This window comes from Thunnus albacares, chromosome 17 (assembly GCF_914725855.1).
Source record: "Thunnus albacares chromosome 17, fThuAlb1.1, whole genome shotgun sequence".
NCBI classification, from domain to species: domain Eukaryota; kingdom Metazoa; phylum Chordata; class Actinopteri; order Scombriformes; family Scombridae; genus Thunnus; species Thunnus albacares.
Genome location: NC_058122.1, coordinates 6,343,090 through 6,368,374, shown reverse-complemented (window position 1 = coordinate 6,368,374; position 25,285 = coordinate 6,343,090). Strand labels below are relative to the sequence as shown.

Below are 25,285 nucleotides of genomic sequence, written 5' to 3'. Positions count from 1 at the left end.
CGTGTTTTACTGTACAGAAACTGAATTGTAAAATTAACACACTGTGGTTATGTAGCAGACAGACTTGGCCTGAGGCAGAGATTTCCTGGAGTTTTGTCCTCACTGTGAAGTTGCCAGGTTTTTGTGTGGATTAAACTAACAAGATGTAACGTGTTAATTATTTAACTTTAGAGTTGCTGGTAGGTGGATTTTGTTACTTAGCTGTTTCCAATCTTTGTGCTAAGCTAAGCTTACCAGCTTTAGCCTTTGTTTTTTACCGTATAGAGAGATGAGACTGACTCAAAACAATCCCTTTAACACCTCGCTGCACCCTGACCCATGGCTTCTCCCTTTTTCTGTGTTACCATACCAAGGAAAAGACTTATTGCGCTAACTCATTGTGTTTTCAACTCAGTCCAAATAGCATGACACTGCCACTGTGGAGGAAATCATCTTTGTCATTAGTGTGTTAAAACCTCTGTAAGCGCACGTACGCAAGTGGAAAATTTGGGGTTAAATAGCAATAGAATCTCGCCTGGCACTCGCACTGTCTGCCATTGTGTTGTTACAACAAGCACAATCTACCTCCACCACACTCACAGTTGTTGAATAGGGCAGTTTAACTGGCTCTTTTGGCCAGAATGCGACCATATTGTGTAATTGAAGTGCATGTTTTGATTCAGCTTGATCACAAGCAGGAATGTGTGTCATGCTGGCAGGCACGAAGCGTGGAGGAGACTTGCACAAAGAGCAGGGGAGTTAATCTATTTTGTTCATCTCACTCCTCTGGTTTAAACACTGTGCTTTAGGTAATTGAAGAGCAGGCCTTTGAAGAAGCTCAAACAGTTGAATAGCTGGCTATCACACTGGCATACAGGGGACTATATCAGAGAAAGACTCTCCCCAGGAGGGAGTAACAAATGTATTTGGATGGGACCAATGTGATTAGAGATTGTTGTTAATGGTCTAAACACGAAACATGTTTGAAAGGCTTTGCATCAGTGCAGCGTAAAAACTGCAGCTTGTGCGCTAACGTGTACTTTCTTATGCTTTATAACACCGTGAGTTGTTCTTTTCAGGATTTGCTCGCAGTCTGGATGTTGCAGTTACTGTTTTTCATTCTATTCACAATGTCAACTGCAAATGTGCAGTTTGCATTGTCACTGAAGGCAACTCCATGTGTCAGATAGCTATCTCCCTCCATCTTGCTCCAGACACAGCGATGGTAAAAAGCATCTGCTCTCAGTAAATGTGCGGTACATTATCCACACAGTGATTTAAACTGGCAAAGACTGCCAGAATGGATGCCTTGAAGGCTGACTTCTGCTACGGATGTGTTCATTATCTCCCTTTATCTTGAAAGCTTTACTATCTTTGCATGGGAGTGAAAGGGGTATGTGTAAGTGTGAGTGTGTGTTTTTTTTTTTTTTGTTAATCCGTTCCCATAAAGATGTAAGCATGTTCCACATTGCATCAGGAACACATCTGTGTTCTTGGTGCATGCAGTAATTGCAGCAATTATTCTGTATAATTGGATTGTTTTATGTCCTTGAAGGATGTTAAGGACTTTTCATGTTTGATACTACAGTAATTATCTGTTCCTGTGTTTGTACATGCCCTGGTTTGTTGAATACACTCAGTAACAGCCTGTTACAGCCTAAGTGACCTTTTTTTTTACTTGTTCTGCAGATGATAAATGTCCAAATTTATGAAGTTGCACTGAGGCCAGAGGGCAGACATCTTTTTTGGTATGTTTTTTTGTCTTCACTGCCATTCAACCGGTTATCCACCCCTACCGCACCTGCGTCCTGAGATGCTTCATTTTCAGAGGGTAACCCCCAAATGTGGAGCCTTACATTTGAACTAAATATGGATCACCATTCCTTTGCCCCTCCACTCCTCTTTGTTTCCTTCTTTGGCTGGAGGAGACGAGCAGAGGCATTGGCCGTGAACTTGGATCCCCCTCCCCCATAAAAACACACACACGCGCACACACACACACACGCGCACACTCTCTCTCTCTCTCTCTCTCTCTCTCTCTCTCCCTCTGTGTCTCTGCATCACTCCCTCTCTTTTTGCACCCCATCCTTATCCCCACCCTAACGTCAACCCCCACCCCCCCCACCCCCTTCCAGCTATGTCTGCAAGCGTTCCCATGGCAACTGTCGCACTGCCTGCCTAGCAACAGGCTTTATCCTTTCACTGGATAAAAAAAAGGGGGGAAACAGAAAATGGGGGGGATGTGGGGGTTGCGGTTTTTCATGGGTGCATGGATGTGGGTGAGGACGGTAGTGTAACAGCAGCATGTTGCAGTAGCTTCATTAAATCTTCTTCTCTCCACTCCACACCTGCAGCGCCTGCCTCGCCTTTACCTTATTACCTTTCCAGTTCACCACAGGCTTGTCCAATTTACTCAGAGGCAGACTGCACGTCTGTTTATAAAATGTTGCCTTTCGAATCTGTTTTAGGGAGGAATTGTAGACAAAATTAGTGTTTAAATTTTTTAATTTTATTGAGGTGGGAGTACACACAGGTGATTTTGTTACAGTATATGTCCACCAACACATATAAAAAGCTAGAATAAATATGTCTTCATACATACGCAGATGAGAGCATCATCTCCGTAGTGATAAAATGATGCTGACACGTGCTAAGCTGCATGAACATCTTTATTGCTTCAAATGATTATTTTCTTGTTATTCAACTGACCTTTTCGTACTTGAGTATCAGCTTCTGCACGTTTCTCCTGATTACACTCGCATATACACACATAGGATATACACATGCACAGTTGCTTAATTTAACAATCACTCATCACCATGCCAACTAACTCCCTAACCTGCAAGAACATGGATTTCAGTGAACCATAGCATGATTACTATGTTGTTGTAGATGATGAAAACAGACTCTGGGGCTTTATAGCAATGCTAAAGATACTGTCTTTGCTGCCCTCTGCTGACTCCAAAGTGGTATCATCTTCTTATTTTTAATACAAGTGAGGGAAACAGATTTGGACTCAATACAAGTGTATTGAAATACTGGCGCTCTTGTGTGTAATGACAGACACATTGCAAAAGAACCACAAGAAGATTAAATAATTATCTCCGCTAAACGTGACTGCATGTCTCCGTGAAATTCACACTAACCATTCTTCGCCTCCGTGAACTCCCCTCCAGCTGTTATAATCAAAGCTCTCGTGTTTTGAAGATCTCTAATAGAAGTTGAACTGTTGAGTAATAGCCGGCACACCCACTGTCTCTGTCTCTGTCTGTCTGGCTGTCAGACTGTCTTGCCGCCTGCAGGGACAGCGGGAGAGAAACCTGCCAAGTGCACAGCTCCACTCCTCGTTGCCTGCATTTGTCAGCACTTGTCAGTCAAACCTTACCCTTCTCTTGTTCTCTTTCACCGACTCTCTCATCTTCCAACACTTGATCTGTTGGGAGGAGAAATTATATCTATGCTCAAATGAGCAATGTGACATTTCGTGTAGTCGCTTTAGATGTTTAGTTTGATTACTGGATGTTACTTAGAGATAACTTATGATATTTAGTTTTTTTGGCTTGGTTGTGGTGATATGTAAAGGGGTACTCAAGTGATTTAGTATTGTATTTCCATAAAGTTCGGGGACTTACAAGAGTCAGATTAAATGAAAAAAAAGGTCATAATTGAAGCAGCTGAGGCTGAAATATCCTAACTTTTATTCTCTAGTATGGGTCAAGTGCAAAAACAGTTACAGTTCTCATAATGCAGCTGGATAGCTTCTTTTATTAGACCCTCCCTGCTTCCTAAATGCTCGCTTCTTTCAAACCCCACACCTCCAGTTTGTAACAGAGGCTTTGTGTTAAATAAAATAAAAAAACAAAATGAAGTCTCAAGCCCAAGCTGAGATGATTACATCACTATTACATCATCAGGGTTGTTTTTAGTCCAAAAAAAGAACTGAACTTCATGTGTAAAATTGGCAGGGTGCCCCTTTAAGGTTTCCTAGAATAATGATCAACTTGACACAATGATGCTGAATCTGTCAAAGATTTATTTATTTTCAAATATGAAAATGTACAGAGAGACATCAGACATTGAATTCTTCTCATCACCTCAGTACAGAAACAGGGCAGTAATAAAAACATGTTCAAACTGGACATGAATAGAGACTGAAGGGTGTGTGAAACACTAAAACAGTACTGTAGATGTTATAGTGCCTTTCCTAAAAGGAGCTCCTGACATAAAAATGAAATGCTCTTTTGACATGACACATAACGAGTGACGGTAAACAAGTGCGTGGAAGAAAACGAACTCAGAACAAACCTTTCTTTTAGCCTTCGAAACCAATGGAGTTTTTGACAGCTACTAATTTTATTCCAGCTTTTGCAGTCGGTGATTCTGTGTGTATTTACTGTCTGTCTGCAAGTGTTTACAGGTTTGTGCAAACTTGTTTCAGCGGCGGGAAACATGTGCAGTAAGTCATTCCACTCTAATTACAAATCTGCAAACATTTCCTCCCATCGGTTTGTTTTAACCTGCTGGCTGATTTCCAACTGAATTGAACGCAGCTTCAAAACCACCAAACCCTGTTATCTCTGATGATTTGATGTAAACAGTTTCATGTGTGTTTTTAGTTGTCACAGTGTATGGAATAGAGACATTATTATACACTTAACACTATTACAGATAAGCCCCCCTATCTGAGAAACATTGATAGGAGCTGAGATTAAGTAGTGGTTAAAACCTAGACAGCAGGTTATGAGATGAATGTTTATGGACATTTATTACAATATACAGTATTTGAAATAAAAACAACACATTGTTAGAAGTTTGTTAGACTTGACAGTTGAGTCCTTGTGAACATTTGCTCCTGTGGTTGTGCTGTATTTAAAGGCTCATTCACAGTAAAACTGTGTCTGTCCTTAAAAGTCTAGACGTCTGCAAACACTGACTGAGTCAGCGTCGGCCCTCAGTTGACGTTGGCCATGAACTGCTCTGTGAAAAGCTTCTTCAGCTGAGCCACCTCCTCACTCAGAGAGTTGAGCTGAGACTTCAGGTAACCGTTCTCATGCTGATACCGGACCTCCGCTTGTCCTTGCGTGGGAGGCTGCAGGCTGTAGCCGGCTGCTGAGGCATTGTATTGAGGGGACTGTCTCCCCCTCCTGCCCTCCTCCCCCTCCAGCTGCTGGAGCCAGGGGCCAGTGTGCCCCGCTCCGGTTTCACCTCCGCTCAGTCCTTGCCCTTTGAAGGCCTCTCTTTGACCTTCCCTTGCCGCGAGGGATAGCGTGGGGCTGCGTCTGCTGTTATCCCCTGCAGCATCGCCCCCATCCCCGCTGCCAGGCGTCTTGAAACGTAGCTTGTGAGGAAGGTTTTTCATTCCCTCAGCATGGTCCAACTTGCTTACAGTGAGAACCGCAGTGTGTTGGACCTCAGCAGGGGAGTGGTGGAGGTCATAGCCAAGCTCCTCTGCCCTGTGTGGGGATAATTTCCCATGGTCACTCAGCCGGTCTTCAAAGAAGATAGGGCTGCCCACACTGGACCCACCTGGTGTTGAGAACCCTGAGTCCTCCGACAGGTTACCAGCATCCCTGGAGCCCCGCGCACTCAACTGGCCTTTCTGGTTGCTGGGATGTGAGGTTGAGGAATTGGGGAGGCCTCCATCCCCCCTGTGGAGATAATAGTGGGGAGTCAAGCTTTGAGTGGTGTGTTGAGGAGCCGTTGTGAGTGGCAAGATAGGGGCATTGGAGGGGTCTTTGACCAGGCCAAAGCGGAACTTCAGAGCCAGCAGCTCTGCCCTGAGACGTGCGTTCTCCTCCAGCAGAGCCAGCACACGGCTCTCCAGGACCATATCGTTCACACGCCGCTTTTCTCTGGAGCGCTTCGCGGCCTCGTTATTCTTCCTCCTCTTGTCCCAGTAGCCATCATCCTTTTTGTCAAGGGGGATGAACTCGCGCTTGCGCCGGATGCTGGAAGCAGGACTCTCTTTGCGTTTCACAGCGGAGCTGCGACCCAGCAGGGAGCGGGCCAGCAGGCTGCTGGAGGTCAGGATGGACACCGCTTCATCTGTGAAGGACAAGGGCGCTCCTCCTCCTCCTCCTCCTCCTCCTCCTCCTCCTCCTCCTCCTCCTCCACCACCACTTGGAGTCACTGCTGCAGGTGGCTGCAAGGTCTGGAGCACAGTCACATCCTGTTGCCCCCTCATCGGCTGGGACTGCTCCTCAAACATCACGCCTGGTACACTCAGTCAGATTGAACGAGTCTCCCCTTGTTGCTAAGAGCAGAAGGAACCGCTGTGTGGTGCTGAGCGCCCACTAGATGTTCAGAGGCAAGAATGCAGCAACAGTGCCACCTAGTGATCGCAGTGACGGAGGGAAAAGAGAAGAGGGATTTAGTGGTTATGCAAGAGCCATTACAACACAATATTATGTAACCCCATTACATCTCTCCAATAAAACTGGAGCGACTTGTACCATAACCTTGCAAGCCTCATTATACGTTCAGTAGAACAATGCGTGTTGTAAACACAGAGCTAGTCAGCCATGCCAGACTTTTGGTATTTAATTAAAATCTGACATTAACCCACAAATATTTTAACCTACACATGTTTTTAGTTTCACACCAAAACAAACATTCACGGGTTTACATTGCGTTTCTTGACCCTCTTTATTTGATCTGTCATCCTTATTAAACCCAATTAAGTCATTTGCGATCGGTTTCCGGTCTGACTGTTTTACTTGCTTCATCAGCACTGACCCACATGTGTGACAGGAACATGCTGATCTCCCGTCGGCCGCTTATAACAATCTGAGCTGACCTGACTTCACTGTTTTACATCACACCCAGCAGCGTTGCTGGCGTGTGAGAGAACACATGTGGGTTTACAGGCAAATGAAAGTTTCTCAGAACAAGCGGCAACTTCTATTTTGGTTTGCTTCATTTATAAAGATAAAAGTAAACAGCTTCCGTTTGTACTGTTAAATACGATCTAAGCACTGGCATGTAATGTATATGTTAGGGTGACAAGGCATAAAAGATTGCAGCTTGGCATCACAACAGAACAGCGAAGGTCTATCTATTACTATATAGTCTAATACTATTTCGGCTACGGAAAGTCTTTAGAAAACGTGCGCTTATATTCTAATCAGTCACCTTCAATGTTTGTTGTTTTATTCCGCGAAACATGCTCAATGGTCCGTAATGTAAAAAAAGAAAGTTTAAGAAAATCAGATATAAAGAAAAATCTATTTAAAAAATAACTGTACCTCTGATGAATGATCAGTGTCCTCCTTCGGTGCGCGTGTGTCCTCCGCCTCTCCAAACGTCTTGTGGGTTCAGGAAGAAGCGCCTTTCTCTGTCTTCTTCTCTGGTTTAATACTGCAGATCCACTCAGCGCTGTTACTTAATATTATCATCAGTGTGGCGCACCTCCACTCTGCTCCACTTGGAATGCCGCAGCTCCTATTTGTAACGTTGAGTTCAGCTCAGGACGGTGCCTATCCTCACATGAACCAGCGGGGCCCTGTTTGTGTGCTCGTGTGTGTGTATGTGTGTGTGTGTGTGTGTGTCTCTGAGCCCGCCTTCCCCCCTGTCACACCCCCCCCCCCCCCCCCCCCCCTCCTCCCTCCGCCATCCAAAGGAAAGCTCCTATCGGCTTTCACATACCAGATCAAGCATCATCATCACCATCATCATCACCATCATCTGACCTGGCTCGCCCCGCCCCCTCTGACAGGATAATCTACCCATAACAATTAGGCAATGTTACAAGCAGCTGTATAAGACACAAGACATACAGTGTTTTCAGTGTGAGATGTGATCATAGGGCTTCATATATTCTTAACCCTAATGTTCTGTTTGGGTTCCTGCAGACCCCTTTAAGGAAAGTCCTCTTTAACAGCTCAAAACAGTCTTTTATCAGTTTGAAACATCATGACTTTTCCAAACTTTATGAGAATTGCTCATGAACATGATTTTGAAGTGATGACATGTTTCAGAGGTTGCATTACTTCTGGTACTTCTGTTTGAGCTCTGAGAAAAAAAGTTAAACAGAATGGATTTTCATCATGCCCTATATCTGTGATTGGTGTAGACAGGACTTTTTATGCAACATGATTCCTTCCAAATCTTAAATTAGGCTATCTGGACTTTTATAATAGTTTGTTGTTGAGAGGTCTAACAGGGAGTTAGATCCCCAAATATATGTGCTCCTGCTTTGTAAGATGTCAAATTGTAAATTTCTCTGTCTATGAATGACCTATAATAAAACGAATATATATTTTTTCATGTATGGTCCATATAACCATAGTCCATATATAAAACATGAAACATTTCTTTATTTGGTGTAATAACAATACTTAATGTTAATCTCCATATTTTGTCACCTTCATCAAATGTGCAGTTTGTGGTAAAGGGAATTGCCACCACTTCAATACTTTTAGACATATTAGGTTTTAACAAGGTCAGGAGAAAAAAAATAGTTGGTTTTGGTTCTTCTGTGTGTGTACATATGGGGTTCAATACAATGAGGAAGTAAAATATGAGGAAGTGAAATGCTAATTTCCCCCTTCCATGGAAATTTACGCCATTCAAGTTGAATATTAACTGAAGCAAGTGCTGCATTATTAGCTAATTTTGTGGCCATGTTTTGCACAGTGACCCTTTGTTAACATTAAGTTTCATGACCTTTATATACTCTCACCAGCCACTTCATTAGGGTCACCTGTGCAATCTAATGCAATTTAATACAACAGCTCTGCCGTAAATCCTACTTTTACGAAGCTTATCCTTTTTCAGTTTTTGTTGACATTGTCAGAAAGGTGATAATTCTACTTTATGTTTATTATTGAGGTCGTAGGTGGTGGTGGTGTACTGGAGTGCATTATATAGAAAAGTGTTCCTAGTATTTTGCCCCTCTCATGTATGAGTCAATAAATATACTGTACAGCCAGCAGCCACTACAGTATACAGACTGTAAACAGGGGGGAAACAGCTAGCCTGGCTCTGTCCAAAGGTAACAGAATCCACCCAACAGCACTTCTAAAGCTCACTAATTAACTCACTAATTAACACTTTAAATCTCATTTATTTGATCTGTACAAAAAGTGAATTGTAAAAACAACGTGATGTGGTTTTTCAGGTCATTGTTTCGGGTGCAGTAACTTCCTAAAGTCTCCGCTGGTTGACTTGCAACCTCACAGTGATGACGACAAGACTTCAAGCGAATAAGAATATTTCCCAAAAATGTAAAACTATTCCATAAATGGGAACTTTGAGGCAGCAGGGTACATACACATTACACAGATGGCAGAAGGTGAGGAGTCAGAACAGTAAATTTTTGCCCTGGGGCCTCCTAACATGTTAATTCAGGCGTGTATGGTAAAAACAGCTTTTTTAAATTTTGAAGGATGTGAAAGTATTAGAGTGTCCCATTGAAACAATGACTCATTTCCCCTGCTTATAATTAGAACCATATTACACATTCCTGCCTAGTAGTCTTTCCTAAGAATTTACAGATATATCAGTTACTTTCTAGGAAATTAGAGGTGAGGCCAGATAATCGCTGCCTGAATCTGCGTGAAACCCTGCAGAATTATGTAATGTGCCATACTTAAACAGATATATAAATATAGACTGTTTTGTAGCACACAGTGCACAGCACATAATGTTGTGTAATCAATAATAATTCCCAGCACTGTTAATGACAAACAGTTTAACGTCAGTTCATCTTGATAGCACTTCCATGGTTACAGATCTCAAGGGTCCAAATGTGAGTAGTATCCTGTGTGTTACACAACATCAGACCCATTGTTACCACAATAAGTGATTGATCCTCCATAGTGCCTTTGATTAAGGACGATAAATGTGTGTGCGTTTGTTTGCTGACCTTACTTACACCTGTATGTTGGGCAGCAGGCGACACGTGGCTTTGTGTGTAGAGAGTTGGAGCAGCACAAGGGCTTCAGCCGAGAACCTCAACTAACCTCCGTTTTACAGCGAACACACACACATTTGTGTGCTTTCAGGAGAAAATGAACTCCATGTACTGTATCATATCACATATGTAAACCCCCTGAGCAAACATGCTCAAGTTTAAAATGAGATACACTCTGAGCCCCTTGCCCCTTACTGCTGGGACACCTTTGGTTTCTGATGGACACAGAGGCCAGTGCCTGTGCAGTCACAGTGCAGAAACTCGTCCAAACAAGACTTTGTTAATGTGGAAATTTCCACCTAAAAGTTGCATCATAGAAGACATGCTCTCTGCCTTTAGTTGTACTATATGACTTGTAATGTCTTGTTGTCAGTGATGATAGCAATACAAGGCTGCAAGGTAATGGTAATGACAGTATATTTTCCTAAAAATAAAGAAATTAAGGGAGTAATTAGACATTTTGGAAATATGCTTATTTACTTTTTTTGCCAAGAGTTCAATGGGAAAAAATTAACACGTTATATCTCATTTGCTTAATCTGAATAAAAACCAGGGCAGATTTTCTTACCTTTGGACTGAGTCAGTCTTTGTGCTTCATTTTATTGTACAGACATGAGAGTGGCAACGATTGTATTTAACTCCAGCAAGAAAGCAAATAAGCATATTTAACAAAATGTCACACTTTTCCTTTAAATTGAGGGGACTACTCGGTGTGTTTTCCTTTAAGACATTTACAGATATCTCACATCTCGTGTTACCTTTTCACTAAAACAAACAGCAAAGAGAAAGTCGGTAAAGTGTGTGATCTTGCTTGGAATTTACTGTCCTGTAGTCCTGTTCCCAAATATTAATCAATCATGAGTTCAACTGTGTAGTTAAAGATATTCCATAATATTAGTGATTTCAAGATGAGAATTTTACAGTACCATGTGTGTCCGGCTGATGCCGTTTATGGGTGCAATAGATTGATACTTATCTGATCCTGAAAGTGTCTCCCGGTTGGAGACTAACAGCAGAGAGCATACGATAGCAGCTTAGCTACGTCACTGAGTGCAGAGGAGGACAGAGATTAACACTGTGAAGTATCAGATCCTCCATTTACTATATGGACAGTACATCCTCTGGACCTGCAACATGACACTATGCACAGAGGCTGCCTAAACTACATGCTAATACTAATGTTTCTCTCACGCTTTATGAACCTGCACGCTCAATAATGGATCATTGTCACAAACTGCTGATCAAAACATCAAACTGTGTACTGACATTTAGTGGAATATGCCAACTGGCAGCCAGGCTACTGCCTTCAGGCACACTCAGTTGCAAGCAGAGAAATGTTTAATTGGGAAGTTACATTAGTCATGTGTTGGCTTTGTAAGCCACTGGCACCTGTGGGTTTCATAATCCAAAGAGCCAGGAGGTCCCATTGTATAAAAAGACAATCATCAAAGTAGATGAGAGAAAACCTGGGTATTATGCTTAAAGACTGGTTCTATCAAATATTACACTCCACATATAATATATCCATAAATGAACATTTTATTATTGATACTTTTCTTGGCTCTTTTTCATTTAACTACCTCAGCAGAGAGATGGAAGACACTCTATTTTTACCACTGCCTCTGTGGTAGCCGTTTCTCATATAAAATGATCCATTACTTCATGCTACAGCTGCAACTGAGTCTCAGGAGGCACAGGAAGAATGGAAAAATAAATGAGGAGAATGAAAAAATAGAAGGTTTAATGAAATTATTACTTGTATAAATAAATAGATAAATAATACAAGAAGGCAACATGGATAACATGATGTCCGTTTGGTTTATGCAACAGGAAGCGAGTTACAACATACATCTGGTTAACAGCTCAGCTTTTGAAATATGTGTAAGTAACACATCCACTTGAGAAAGCGGTTTTGCATTTGTTCTTTGGAAGTTAACAAAAAAACATCTCAAAGAGGATCTTAGCATTATCAAATATTAGTCCCTTAACTGTCTCTATGATGAAGCAAAAAAGTGTTGCAAAATGACCTCTATGTCTGATGATTTGTTTGGTTAGATGTTCACAAAGGACATGACATTGTTTCAGATAAAGTAGATTACGGCAGCAGTTACTGGATTTTTTTTTTTCTTATTCATAAAGTGTTTGTAAACACACACAACTTTCATCAGTGGTATCAGAGTTTGTTGAGGAAAAAATTACACATGAAACCAATATATAGAAATCTTTTGATATTGAGTCATTATGTAACTTAATGAGAAAAATGTCAACATGAAGAGCATTACTGCGGATGCAATAACTTAATGTTTACCTGAAACCAGTGACGGTTCAACAGTAAACAAAATGAAAAAAAATGTATTCACATTTGCTATGTCATTATCTTAAACTGTGTTGAGTTGATCTTACATTTTCTCAAAGTGTATTACCCAATACAAGCATCAGCAAGTCTGCCAGGACTGTGTTGCAGTCAGTTGACTTAGTAGGAAAACAACATAAAGTGAGGAGGAATCTCATGAGTTCAACAAGTTCAAACTGAATTCTTGACATTCTAGCAGAGCCTCTTATGGAACAGCTCACCTTGTAGCTTTGACCTGCAGGGAAAGAGGGCAGATAATCCTGTAAACAGCGCGCGTTGTCTCAACTGAAAAACATGTTATGTCTCAGTGGAGCTTGCAAACATTTACACGAGGACTGTTTGTCACATTGACTGCCTGAAACCTGTAAACTGAAAAGGATACATAAACATTTAAAAGACCAGAGTTAAAAAGAGACATAGAGAGAAAAGCATACTATGCAGGATTTTCCTAAAAAAAAACAATGTATAGATTCATACAGAAGTAATCCTTCTCAAACATCACTTATGACGCACTATAAGTGTGGTGGTGTATATATGTACAGAGACTCTGCCTGTATTTTCTTATTATTTTGCTGTGTTCGGGACATTTCCGGGCATCAAACTTTGGGCAGTAGGTGTGTAGCGCCCATTCAACAACAGCGTGCAGGGTGTAAGGTTAGGACTCATAGCGTAGCGACCACGTTACATCGCTGTCTCCATGTCTCTCCTCTGCTCCGCTCTGCTCTCTGTCTCTGTGTCATGGATATATAAAGAGCTGCAGGTCTGTGTGTCTGCTTGACTGAGGGCGGGGCTGAGCTACACACACAGAGACCAGAGAGGCCACAGCGGACAGGATGAAGCTCTGCATTCAAACCAAATCCTGCAATGCAGCACCTTCCCGCAGGGTTGTGCGGAGGTGTGGGCGTGTGTATTTGTGCTTTAGAGTGTAACCACCGTGAAACAATATAAAAATAATGTTTTATTTATCTGATTCAGGACTGTTTTTTGCCAGCATAGCTTGTTCTCTTCATTCATTCTCTAGCTCACTAGAGAGGAGGGGCCAACTTTGAATGCTGTGTGTTTACAAACACCAGTCGACAAATCCTGCATACCATACCTTTAACAATTACATTAATTATCTGCAATTTTGCCCATGCCTATGGAATAGAGCTGTCAAGTTTGTATTTTCATGGAGTAGGGATGTAGTATTTTATGTGTATTACACCGCAGATTCAACTAGGTCTACCTGTAGACCCGCAGTATCATAACACACTCACTTTACTACATTTAAACCTTTTTTTAGGTGGCTAAAATATGTTTTGCTGCTTTCCCTGTCCACAGCAGTACAGTGCTTAGCTTCCGTGCCAGTACTCCTGTCTGCTTCTCCAAACCATGTCAACCCCCATTTACTGCAGGTAGATGGGGGTCGGCACTGACTGTGGATAACTACGTCATACAACCCTACTTCAAAAAACCCGAACTATCCCTTTAACATACAGGTGTAGGTTGTAGAATGTGAATGTGAAAGCAAATACTTGTCTAGCAACCACATATATGAACTAGTAAACAATAACGTTTTTTACAACACAAACAGTGAGAAAAATGAACCAGTAGCTAGCTGGAGAACTTATAGTCAGGGCACAGCAGGTCATCTGAACATGCAAACAAGTAACATTTTTCTACAAGGAAGCATACAATTCCACATATATGCATAGTGATAAAGTTCCCAATGTTAAATGCATACACAGGAAACGACTAGTTGAGTGTGTTGAGTCCTTCGACACTCCAGCCTCTCAGTTTTGAGGATCTTCTGCTTTTCTTTGTCTATATGGTAGTAAATTGAATATATTTGGGTTTTGGACACCTTGAGGTATCAAAAATTGTGATGGGCATTTAACACTATTATTAATTGAGAAAATAATTTACAGACTAATAATCATTAGTTATAACAAATGAAACTCAATTAACTGTCTCATAACTTTGTCTTCATGTTCCTCATAATTAGTACCAAATGAAATAGCTCTTTCCACATGTACATTACACCTGTGCAGGATCAGCAGTGGTAGACAGTATACATTTTGTTCTCTGGCAGTAAATATATTTGAATACTAGTAGAACAATGAAAATAAGACTGTTTATGACGTTAACATTTACCAACTGCGTTCCAAATGATATTTTACAGCCCTAGACAGTATCATTTTTTCATCCTGGCTTTTTTCATAATTCATCAGCTCTGGGGGGGATTCTGTCTGCAGCAGCGGTAGACAGCAGGGTGGATATGAAAATATCTCTGCCCTGTTCTTGCCAAGTGGGTGGCACAGACAAGACTCACAGCAAGACTGTTTACACCAGCTGACTGGCTTTACAATAACAGCCACTGGGAGTCAGACAGATGAGCTGGGAGGTGTTAGCCAAAGTTGACGGGCAAAGGCATGTTACGTAAAGTGCCCTGCAGGAGGCGATGGGGACGAGCTTAAAATACACTGTGAACCTGACCACAGGGGAAGTCCATAGAGGAAGACAAGGATGGGAGGAGGCTGTCACTTCGCTGACACACTTAGCTGCGGCAGGAAGAAGGTCATGTAGATGGCTATCGATCACCTTCAGCTGAACACTGGTCAAGCTCCAACTTTCTATTATCCATTCCCCAGTTCCTGTAAGGCATTTGGTTTCTACGCACGTTTTTGAATATTTTTTTTATACTCCATCCTCTGTGCCCCCTACGCAGCGACCCCTGCCCCCTTTCTGCCCTTTAGCTTTTATTGCAGTCTGATGTTGTTTAAAAAAACCTTCATGTTTGCTTCATTATGGCTCAGAAAGAAAATCCTGCTGCGGTGACACAGTGCGGTGCACCAACTAATGTGATAACACTCAGCTAGTCAACCGGTATTATGAAAGATAAGAGGAACGGTTGACTACACTGTCAGTAACATGATATATCAAAAATTACAGTAATCAACACATCTTTTTCTGACCACTGACCGTTTACCACATCGAATCAGGTTCTGCTTACCTATTTTCACTTCCTCTTCTCTCAACTCGATCTCTTTCTACAAATATTTTCTCTTTTTGACTCAACTGCCTCACTGAAATAATTCTACATTTTGGGAAATATGCTTATTTGCTTTCTTGCTGGGAATCAGATCAGAAGAATGATACCACTCTCCAGGCATAATAGTGCTGTATTCTTCTCATCTAATTCTCAGCAGAAAAGCGATAAGCATTTTTTTGGGGGGGGGCAAAATCTACTCAGCTATGCTTCCAAAAATTTTTTCGAGACAGACTGGTGTGTAAAAACATTCCACATACAACCAAATTTAGCTGCCTTGACAATCATTTTTTGCTCGGCTGGTGACGAAGAAAAATGCAGTTAAAAAGAGAGCTTTGCTCATGTTATGAATCACTGCTCCCCTGAGACATGTATGCAGAAACACCTTTATGTAACAGCTTGTCTATACCACAGACACACAGTCAAGCCCCTATCCAAGCCTCACACACACACACGAGAGATGTTTTGCCGTAGCTATAAATAGGCTATGACTCAGTTTGTTTGACTTGGGGGGCTGTTTCATAACAAGCAGTGTGCGTGCGTGTGTGTCCGTGCGCATGCGGGTATATGTTTATTGATGATTTGTTGTCAGTGTGCAGTCGTTTATATGCTCCCCCACTAAACGCTTCAGTCACCCCTCAGCTTCCTGCATCAGGCATGACCTCAGTCTGCCCTGAACTCCAGCAGACAGGTGATGTTTTTTTACCTGGGAAAACCACAAGCAGACAGTCTCTCCATGCACAGTGTCAACACAGACCGTAATCAGACAAAAATGTCAGCATCATTTGAGCGCTGGCCTCTGACACACATTAGAGGAAAACATTTGGAAAGGCACTCAGACTGATTGTGAGGCAGAAGCCAAGAGCCCCAGACCCGCTTTCCTCCTCATGCTTCTATTCTTGGGCTCTAAAATACGTCACGCTGTTTCCAAAGCAACCACTTTTGATCGTTTGTGGAAGGGGGGGGAGGGAGAAGGGGGCTTATGAAATGCTCATAAAACAAATTACATATATTAGAGGGGACGTGTGTCGGAAGAATGTGGAGGGATTGATCAAAACAACACGTAAATCTGCACACGACATGCGCACAGCTGTAGGAAAAAGGGCAAAATTTAATTATTTTTCATTTCCAAGCATTTATAAAGTTACCAGAGATTTTCTTCCCTGCAGCTATTTATTTTACACCAAACAAATGTTTTCTCAGAACTGCCATAACAACTGACACCGGGAAAGGGTCAAGCTGTATCCTGCAGTGGTCTGGAGGAGCAAGGAGACTGCATGTGACATAATGATGATAAGTTTGTTTTATTTCCTTCTGTTGACCTAGAATTCAGAGCAGCCACAGCACAGTTCAGCCTCCCCACTGTATCTCTGTGTGCTTATTGCAGTGATTATTGATATGCAAATAAACAGAAACAGAAACAATGATTTTTACTTGCTAATCATTATCTAAAACCAGACTTTAGTGGGTTTTTTCTTAGCAGTTAAAGCCCTCTCAGTCAGAGCCTTTGTTCACAATGTTATCAGGACAATGAGTCATTTAAGAAAACACTGTGCACACCCAATAAACAACATTCTTCACAGAAGCTGCTGTTTTATACATTTAAACACACCATCTATCTCCTTAAGGCAGTGATTTACGTTACTGTCATAATGTGGCTGCATTTCAACAGGGACATAGAAAAACAGATATAAATCCCTGCGTGAGAAGAAGTTTAAGTGTCAGCGGTACATAACGTATTTGATTAGGTACTCGCTGGGCAGACGGCTTGGATTGCAGGGGGTTGGGGCCATTAAATTCCTTAATTTGGGAACAAAGGGTGTATACAGAAGGAGTGCATGGCTATAGCTGGTTATGTAAAGCATGCTGTGCGGTTGCATAATCTGTTCATAATCAGAGGGGTAGTGCAGATATAGATGGCCCAGTTTCCACCTTGTTCATTGCAGCATGACAGTGGCACAGTGTCCTGAGCTCTCAGGTTCACCCGAGGCAGCCTTGGCAGAGGACTTGATACTGCCGAACCTCAGTCATAGTTGTTTCCCATGAAGAGACAATTAATGCTGCGTGTGATTTTTTTTTTACTGAATGAATATGGGCAGTTGTTGAAGTTGCATGAAACATAATTTGTTTTCTTGATAATAAACTCTTCATTCAGTGAAACGCTTTGCCATGACACCACACGGTATACACAGCACAGTACAGTCCCTCTAAGACATGTCACACAGATCGCATCCGAAGTAGACATGCAACATTAGAGACAATGTTGTTACATCTTCTTATGCTACTCAGGCTCTTTGTGAGTTTAATCCCTCAGAGTTCCACCCACAAGTTACACTCATGTTTCCCTTTTGTTTTTCTTCCCTTTTTAATCTTTGTAGTACTATTCTACAGTTTATTTATTTATTTATTAACCAGTAAGGTAGCAGCTACTCTTCCTGGGGTCCACACAAGTAAACTTGCTACAGTTTTACAGTAATGCAGTAGGGATGTAAATGAATATGAATACATCTTTTGAATATGAACAGATACAAACAGCATCTGAATTTTTTTGCACTAATATTATTAAAGAGATGCTCTTTATACTGTAACTCCAGATCTTGGCTCATAATCATCACATTCAGCATTTTCTTCAGTCTCAAAGTAATGCAGATGATTGCTGTCTGCACAGTGTGAACAGTGTCTGCTAGTAGCCAAAGCAGCACGACCTTCCATGATGCAGATTTGCCACAATGTAAACAAACAGGCTACAGACAAAAATATGATGTGTAGATAGTTTTAAGTTTTCACAATTTTTCAAGTCTTTCTTAAAACAATAGTAAGGTGCTCATATGAACATTGAAACAGTTTTCTCTTGTTGTAATCATGCCTTCTGTTCATAGAGGATCTCTTCTTAAAGCATTTACAATGTAAGTGATGGGGGACAAAAAATCCACAGCCCTTGTTTGGAGCAAAAATGTATTTAAAAGTTTATCTGAAGATAATGTGATGCTTCAGCTGTCTGAGTTAATCAAATAAACTGGATATCTTCCACAGTTACAGTCATTTTAGTGAAAAATTCCCTCTTTGTGTCTCGATGGACAGTGTTTTCCTGTTCAGCTGTAGTGGAAGTTGAGTAACAAAAAAGAGGGACTAAAAAGACTGTAACGCTGAAAGATATCTGCTTGGTTTGACTAATTTGGAAAGCTGAAGGTTGATATTAGCTTCAAGTAAACTTTTTAATATTTTTGTACAGAAGGAAGACTGTGGATTTTGTCCCCCGTCACTTACATTGAAAGTGCATTATGAAGGGATCCTCTAAGGGTTAGAATGTACAGGACAAATGATTATAGCATGAAAAATGTGTCATTGTTCTTTTGGGCACCTGACGATTGTTTTGACAGACTTAAAATTTGTGAACCTGTCCTTTAAGACATTCAGCCATTATTAACGTCTTCTAGCTCTTTCAGTTGCTAAACATGCTGCTATGTCTTTTATCAAAAAGGAAGCAGACTATTAGACTATGAGGCAAGACTTGTCTTTCATAACACAAAGGGGATCATGCTCCTTTCACCAACTAAGGTCAGGTTTCCTGAAATTGCTTTTGCACAAAGCACATAGTATCTCACACATCGAGCCACATTGAAGACATTATTATGAACACTGCACAACATATATGATAGTGAATCCTGTGGATCACTCTGGATCGATTGGATCGATTGTCAGGCTGTTTCTGACAAGATCCTACATAACTTGTACTGAAACATTAACATTCTGTAACAGCTCCATACATTTTCATGAAACAAATGCATGTACATCATTTATGTTTATAATGTGAAGGTTATGCCAGTTCGAGAAACTAGGGGTAAAACTTTCCACAATAAGGAACACAGTGTTCTTGCAGAGTGTACTTTTCGTGACCTTGTTTTTTTTTTTTTATTCTTTACTAAGTCTTAACTTAATCCTGATACAGGATTTTCTAATATTTATGTAACTTCCTATATGCTCTGATGAAAGAAGACTTAATCCTCATTTGACAAGAAATATTTTCATTTATTTAAATTCCAACAGCACAGACATTAGTAATTAGCTATTTTTGTTTCATTCTCTTTTCCATAAATGTAAAATGAGGCTGTTGTAATGTCTACAGTTTGCATCTATCTGACAAACATTCTGTTGACAAAGCTACTTGAAATTTGAAGCATTTTTGTTATAGGCCTAATTCCCACCACAGCCCCCACCACCTCGAAAGCTCTGAGAGTGGTTATTGTCACTCTCATTGGAGGCTTCCTTTTTTGGTTTAACATTCCCCGAGGATCTTCACTTTTATGTAATGCAGACTGCATCCTAATCCCAGCAGTGTTCCATACAGTGGATTGAAAGGATTTTCTTGAGAGTCAAGAGAGAATGCTGTCATTCTGTTAAATCCTAAAATAGAACAGTTCAGAGGCCGCCACAAGAGAGGCAAACCATGCAAAAAGGGCTTTGAACAGTTGGCTGAAAGAGCTTCACCCAAAGTGTACTGCTCCCCTGATGCTTAAAGCTAACCACCCAGGCCAGCGGCCAAGGGATGGAAGAAAAACGTAAAAAAAATCAGTCTTACTCATTTAAAGGATTTGTCCCAGAGTGATCGCTGAAGACTGCAACCTTAGACCACCCTGATCTAACCACTCACCCTAATCAACTACAGGTACTTTAAGTTTTCCTGCATTATTATACAAATTATGTATTTTCAATTTACTCAATGCTATAATTCAGGCAGCTTTTGGACTTGAACGGTTATAGTGGAGAAAGTAAGTTGGCAGGCATTGTATGTTTGTCTAATACACTTGCCACGAAAGCAACAGTGCAACATAACTAATTATCCCCATCACTGTAACTGAGTAACTTTTCCAAAAATCATTAAAGCCTGCTTAGTTTCTACAATCATTAATTGCACTACAAGCTACGCAGATTTTGGCTAAAGTACCAACCACTTTCGGAATAACAAGAATTACAGAGTAGCATGTGGTTATGCTTTGCCACAACACCCATTCCAGAGTTGGCTTTGAAACTTGATTCCCTCTTTCTTCTAGCTTTATTTTAAGAGAAAAGATGGTCATGGTTTAGTCTTCAAATGGTACTTAATGGCCAACATAAATCCTTCCTCTACTAGAGGTCTGGCTCAAGCAATGGGAATGTTGGTCAGTCAGTCCAATACTTTGGTCCAGACTGAAATATCTCAATAGCTATTAGATGGATGACATTATGCACAGATATATCCTACTGACTTTGGTGATGCCCTGATTTTTACTGTAGCACTACTATGAGGTTCACCAACTCATACAAGATAATATGAGTCCCAGGCATGTAACCTCTGTATGGTGGTTTACACCTTGAGAGTCGTTTAGGTCACATGTGGGTTGTTAGTCCACCTGTCCGTCATGTGACAGTCGTTAGAGTCCCATTAGTCCTGGTGTGAATGGGTGTTAAACTGTCTGGGAAGGGATAAGTTGTGTTGTAGACCACCTCCTCTGTTGAATGAAGGTTGTTCCAGTTTGACTGATAGTCTTCTTCACTCCTCTTTCAAACCACCTGTTTTTTCTGTCCAACCATTGGACACTTTGAGGACGGCAATGTAGACATTGGACTCCAATGTGTACATTGCTGTCCTCAAAGTGTCCCATGTCCTTCAGATGTAGGAAGACAGCTGAGTCTTGACCTGAGGAGTTGGCCCTCATGTGTTGGTCCATGTGCTTGTTTAGCAGTTGTTTTGTCTCCCTGATGTATTGGTCTATGCATTCCTCACTGCATTGGACTGTAAACACTACATTGCTGTGCGACTGTGGACTGGACTTGAAAAACACAAGCACACAATGTTTATTGAAAACAGTGTCCTCCTGAGTTCCTTAGTAACTTCACAATTTTGTGTATAGCATTATTAAGTGCTTCCATAGTCACCATATGTTTGAGTAATTTTTCTTGTTTCCCCTTTTCACATTTCATTGGTTACAGATGCTTTTGCACACTCATATCATTGCTGTAAGTCACACCAAAGAACTCACAGATTTCACTGATTAGTTGTGTTAATGAACTATTGTACTCGACGCACTCTGAATTCAGAATAAACTCGATTTTATAACTTGATTTTTCTGAACAAACATACGGTAAATCCCACGTTTTCTTTATATCATTCATCATACATTTTAAATGCAACTAATCACATTAATGTATCTTCATTTACAAATAGTACTGCTATTCTCTAAAAGAAATGTGCAATAAATCCATAGTTGAAGCCAATAAGAGACTTTTGCAGGTAAATGTAAGTTGTACAAAAACACAGTCAAGTCAAGTGACAGTGCTTCTTCTTTTAGTATGATGTTTTGACCTCTTTGGACTATGAGGCAAGTCTTACCTTTCATAACATGAAGAGGATCATGCTCCTATTACCAGCTAAGGTCAGGTTTCCTGAAGTCACTTTTGCACAAAGCTCATAGTACCAACCCACATTGAAGGCATTACTATGAACACAGCAGAACATATATGATAGTGAATCCTGTGGATCAGGCTGTTTCTGACGAGATCCTACATAAACTTATATCCAAACATTAACATTATTTTACAGCTCCATACATTTTCAAGATGACAGTGAATCATATGCAGTGTAGGGGATGTTGTATAATTTCTGTAAAACTGAACTGACATCATGTTTGGCTAAATATGAAATTCAAATGTAAGAGGAAGTGACTTAGTTGCTGAAGTTCCTCAAAATTTTAGTTTAATCTCTTTTCTGGTTGCTTTCCAGAAAATAAAGAGAACAGTTTGACCGAGAGGCTTTGAAAACAGAAAAACCCCGAGGCAAGGAGACAAAGAGTGATTGAACAAATACACTCATCATCTTATCGTGCTCGACTTCTTTATGTTACTGTTGAATGGTGTAACGTGGGATCATGGAATCAGACAACTGTTTTCATTGTGTAAAAAAGAAAGAGCGGGATGGGAGGAGGAGGAAAAAGTGAAGGCGAACAGGAGGGTTTGCTGAGGACAATAGCTCAACTCAGCAAGGCCATCTGAGGTCTGTTTATTCTGCCCTTACCTCATGCTCCCGCTACTCAATGTTTATTCATTCATTTCACTTCAGTAATTCAAGAAGAAGTTAAGCAGTCAGAACATGTCTCTCTGTGGAGTGATGAGATATTTCCACATCCACATTGCAGTGTATTTCTTTACATACTGCAGCGCTCCTTTTTTTTTTCCCCTGTAACATCCAACCTGCATGTTTAACCCTTTCCCTGAGAGAGAAGTTAGTGTTGCGTGTAGTGTGCAGAAGGGTTTTATTTGAGCCGAGGGAGAGCTCCTTGATGATGGATCCTGACGATGGGAAATCGTGTGGGTGGAAAGAATGAGTCATCCTTCATCTGTCCATTGCGTTAGGTTACTGCCGCCGGTGCTGGTGCAGAGCCGAGTCGAGCACCATCTCACGCCACTGAAGGAGCGGTGATGTCAGAGCTGTCACTGTTCTACTCTCTCATCAGCACCCACTCACAAAGCTCTCGGTATCTGTGCACTCAGGGCAGGGTGGGATACAATAATAGCACTGAGCGGAGTGTACTGTCTACATTTAGCCCCCCTGTCTCTGTATGTAGTCCTATTTTCCCATTTCTTCCTCAACTTCTTTTTTTTTTTTTTTACCTCAGCTGTTTTCTGACCGCAGGCCTGGATATGAAAGTGCCAAAAGTTGGACTGAATGAGGCAATGAAAATTAAGTTTCCAAGAAATTTGGGAACACTCCCTGAGTAGAAAAGATTTGCTTCTTCCTCAAATCTTTTTTTTTTTTTCTCACCTCCCGCTCTGACCTAAGTGTGTTTCTTACAAAGACGGCCCTTATCAAATCACCCAACTCTACATCTGGTGACTCAAGTGCGGTTTGAAAAAGATAACATTATTGAGAGATTCATCTAGATGACATGCTGTTCTTGTTTTCACCGGAGCAGAGTTTATCTCTTTTTTAGCAGCCTTTATGCATACTTGACATGACAGCCCTCATGAGTGACTCAGAGTGTTAGCCAAACATCTGAAGAAATTACCACCCACATGCTACTGCAGAAAATGACGCAGATGTGCTCTTAAGCAACTTTTTTTCTTCATCTTTAGTGAACATGGAATGATAATACTTGTAGCTGGTGGCTCTAGTTCTGTGAAATAAGTGACTCATCACTGGGTAAATTATAGAGGTTACATAACTACTGTACTTTCTCAGCATATGTTTACCCTCTCTGTGAAAGGACTTCTTGGCATCGTATCAATAACCCTCAAGATGAATTTGAACAAACCTGTAAGTGTTTGTCTGGATAAAGGGATTTTATGTTACAGATTAGGGTCAAAGTATCTGGGTTCTGCCAAAAATATGTTATTTTTAAAATATCTTACGTGGAAATCTCTGTAGTTACAGCTGTTTACAGATGTGCTTACAATACTTTCTTTCTCTGATTGAACAAGTCATGCCCAGAATCATGTCTACAGACATGTTGGCTTGATGTCTTCTTGAAATCCTTTCTCATGGCCATGCTGCCCTCTTCTGGTAAATGATAGACAATCTTTATATCCATATGGATCTATTGTTTTACTTAAAATGCTTAGTATATGAAGAATAACATTTAGCAAAGCTGCTTTATGGGTCACGATATGTAAAATCAAATGTAGTTTTTCAAAATTGTCACCATGGTCAAAAATCACCCAAAGCCTATTTGATAACAGCATATCCACATGTGTATGTATATACAATACAAAATAGTATAATATATTTTATTCTCAATACATCTATTCAAGCATGTGAGGCTTTGGAATAAGGGAAATATATAAATAAGAAGTTAAACAATAATAATAGATATTGAAAAGTCTTGTATATGTATGTAGCTGAATATAAATAAATTGAAAGTAGTGAGCTTTCACTATTACTGTATTAAACTACTACAGCAAGAACTTCACCTGTCACTTAAAACAGCCCTAATTTTTAATATTAATGTATTTTAACAGAAATCAATGAAATGACTATGAGTAATGTGAAAGGAGTCACTCATAATTATCACCTAATTATCACCTGACTCTACATTTACTCCCAGCTCTATGGAGCTTTAAAAGTGTCTGTAGGCTCATTGGTTTGGTTTTCCAGCCTGTTTTGATTCAGTCTCAACACTCTTATAGCAGCAAAAAAGCTCCTCAAAAGGACTATGTGCTACCTGCCCAGCACCAAACAGCAGACAGACATAGTTAGTGACTAGCTGGTGAACATAGTGTAGAATTTTGCAGCTAAATAGCCAGATATTTCCTGAAGTCGTTGGTAGACACTAAAACAGAGCTAAAAGGAGAGTGATACTGGACCAACATTTGCCAGGTGACCAGAAACACGTTCACACTTCAAATAAATTCTCATGTATCTGCTGGATGTGCAAAAGGGACTCTGTCAGCTAAAAGGTTCTCCATATCAATTTAAGAGGTGATAATATGTCAGTGTTGTGTTGACAGCGAGGACATGAGGCCTGTGGAAAAACTTAAATTAAAATCTTTTGGACACTTTTGTAGAGATACCATTGACTTGGAGTAGGTATTTGGTCCGATTTCCAATTCTGGACTACAAACCTCCTTCCTCTTCTACTATACTAGTACTATCTACACTGCAACTCAAAGAACGTCCGATCCTGAAGGAGAATTTATAAAAGAGCACCAGACCACACAAGTCTATTAACCGGACATACTGGCATGTGCTGAGGATGTCTCACATATCAAAGGCTCAAATTTAGAAGTGGGATAAATGTCTTAGTGCTGATCAATGCCACAGACAGGCAAAAAGAGCAGCCTGCCTCTGATTGCTCAGGCTTCCTTGACACCATCTGCATCAGCCCTCCAGTCATGTAGAGATTTAAAGATATCCATTTGAGGATAGTAATTCAAATAAAGTAATACATTTATGTGACCTTGTAAAAATTTCCACCAGAGAAATATGAAACTTGAGGCAAACACTGACATCTGGCATCATGGATCTGTATTCAGGATGTTT

General features: G+C 40.8%; 1 protein-coding gene across 1 annotated transcript; it reads right to left on the bottom strand.

Moving 5' to 3' along the window:
* Positions 1–3,992: 3,992 nt before the first annotated feature.
* Positions 3,993–7,503, bottom strand: nfil3-6 (nuclear factor, interleukin 3 regulated, member 6). Its single transcript, XM_044331426.1, has 2 exons — positions 7,224–7,503; positions 3,993–6,310 (listed from the first exon to the last, which is right to left on the bottom strand). Exon 2 carries the CDS (start codon positions 6,185–6,187, stop codon positions 4,931–4,933), a length of 1,257 nt encoding a protein of 418 aa, XP_044187361.1. The 5' UTR covers positions 6,188–6,310; positions 7,224–7,503; the 3' UTR covers positions 3,993–4,930.
* Positions 7,504–25,285: the final 17,782 nt, after the last annotated feature.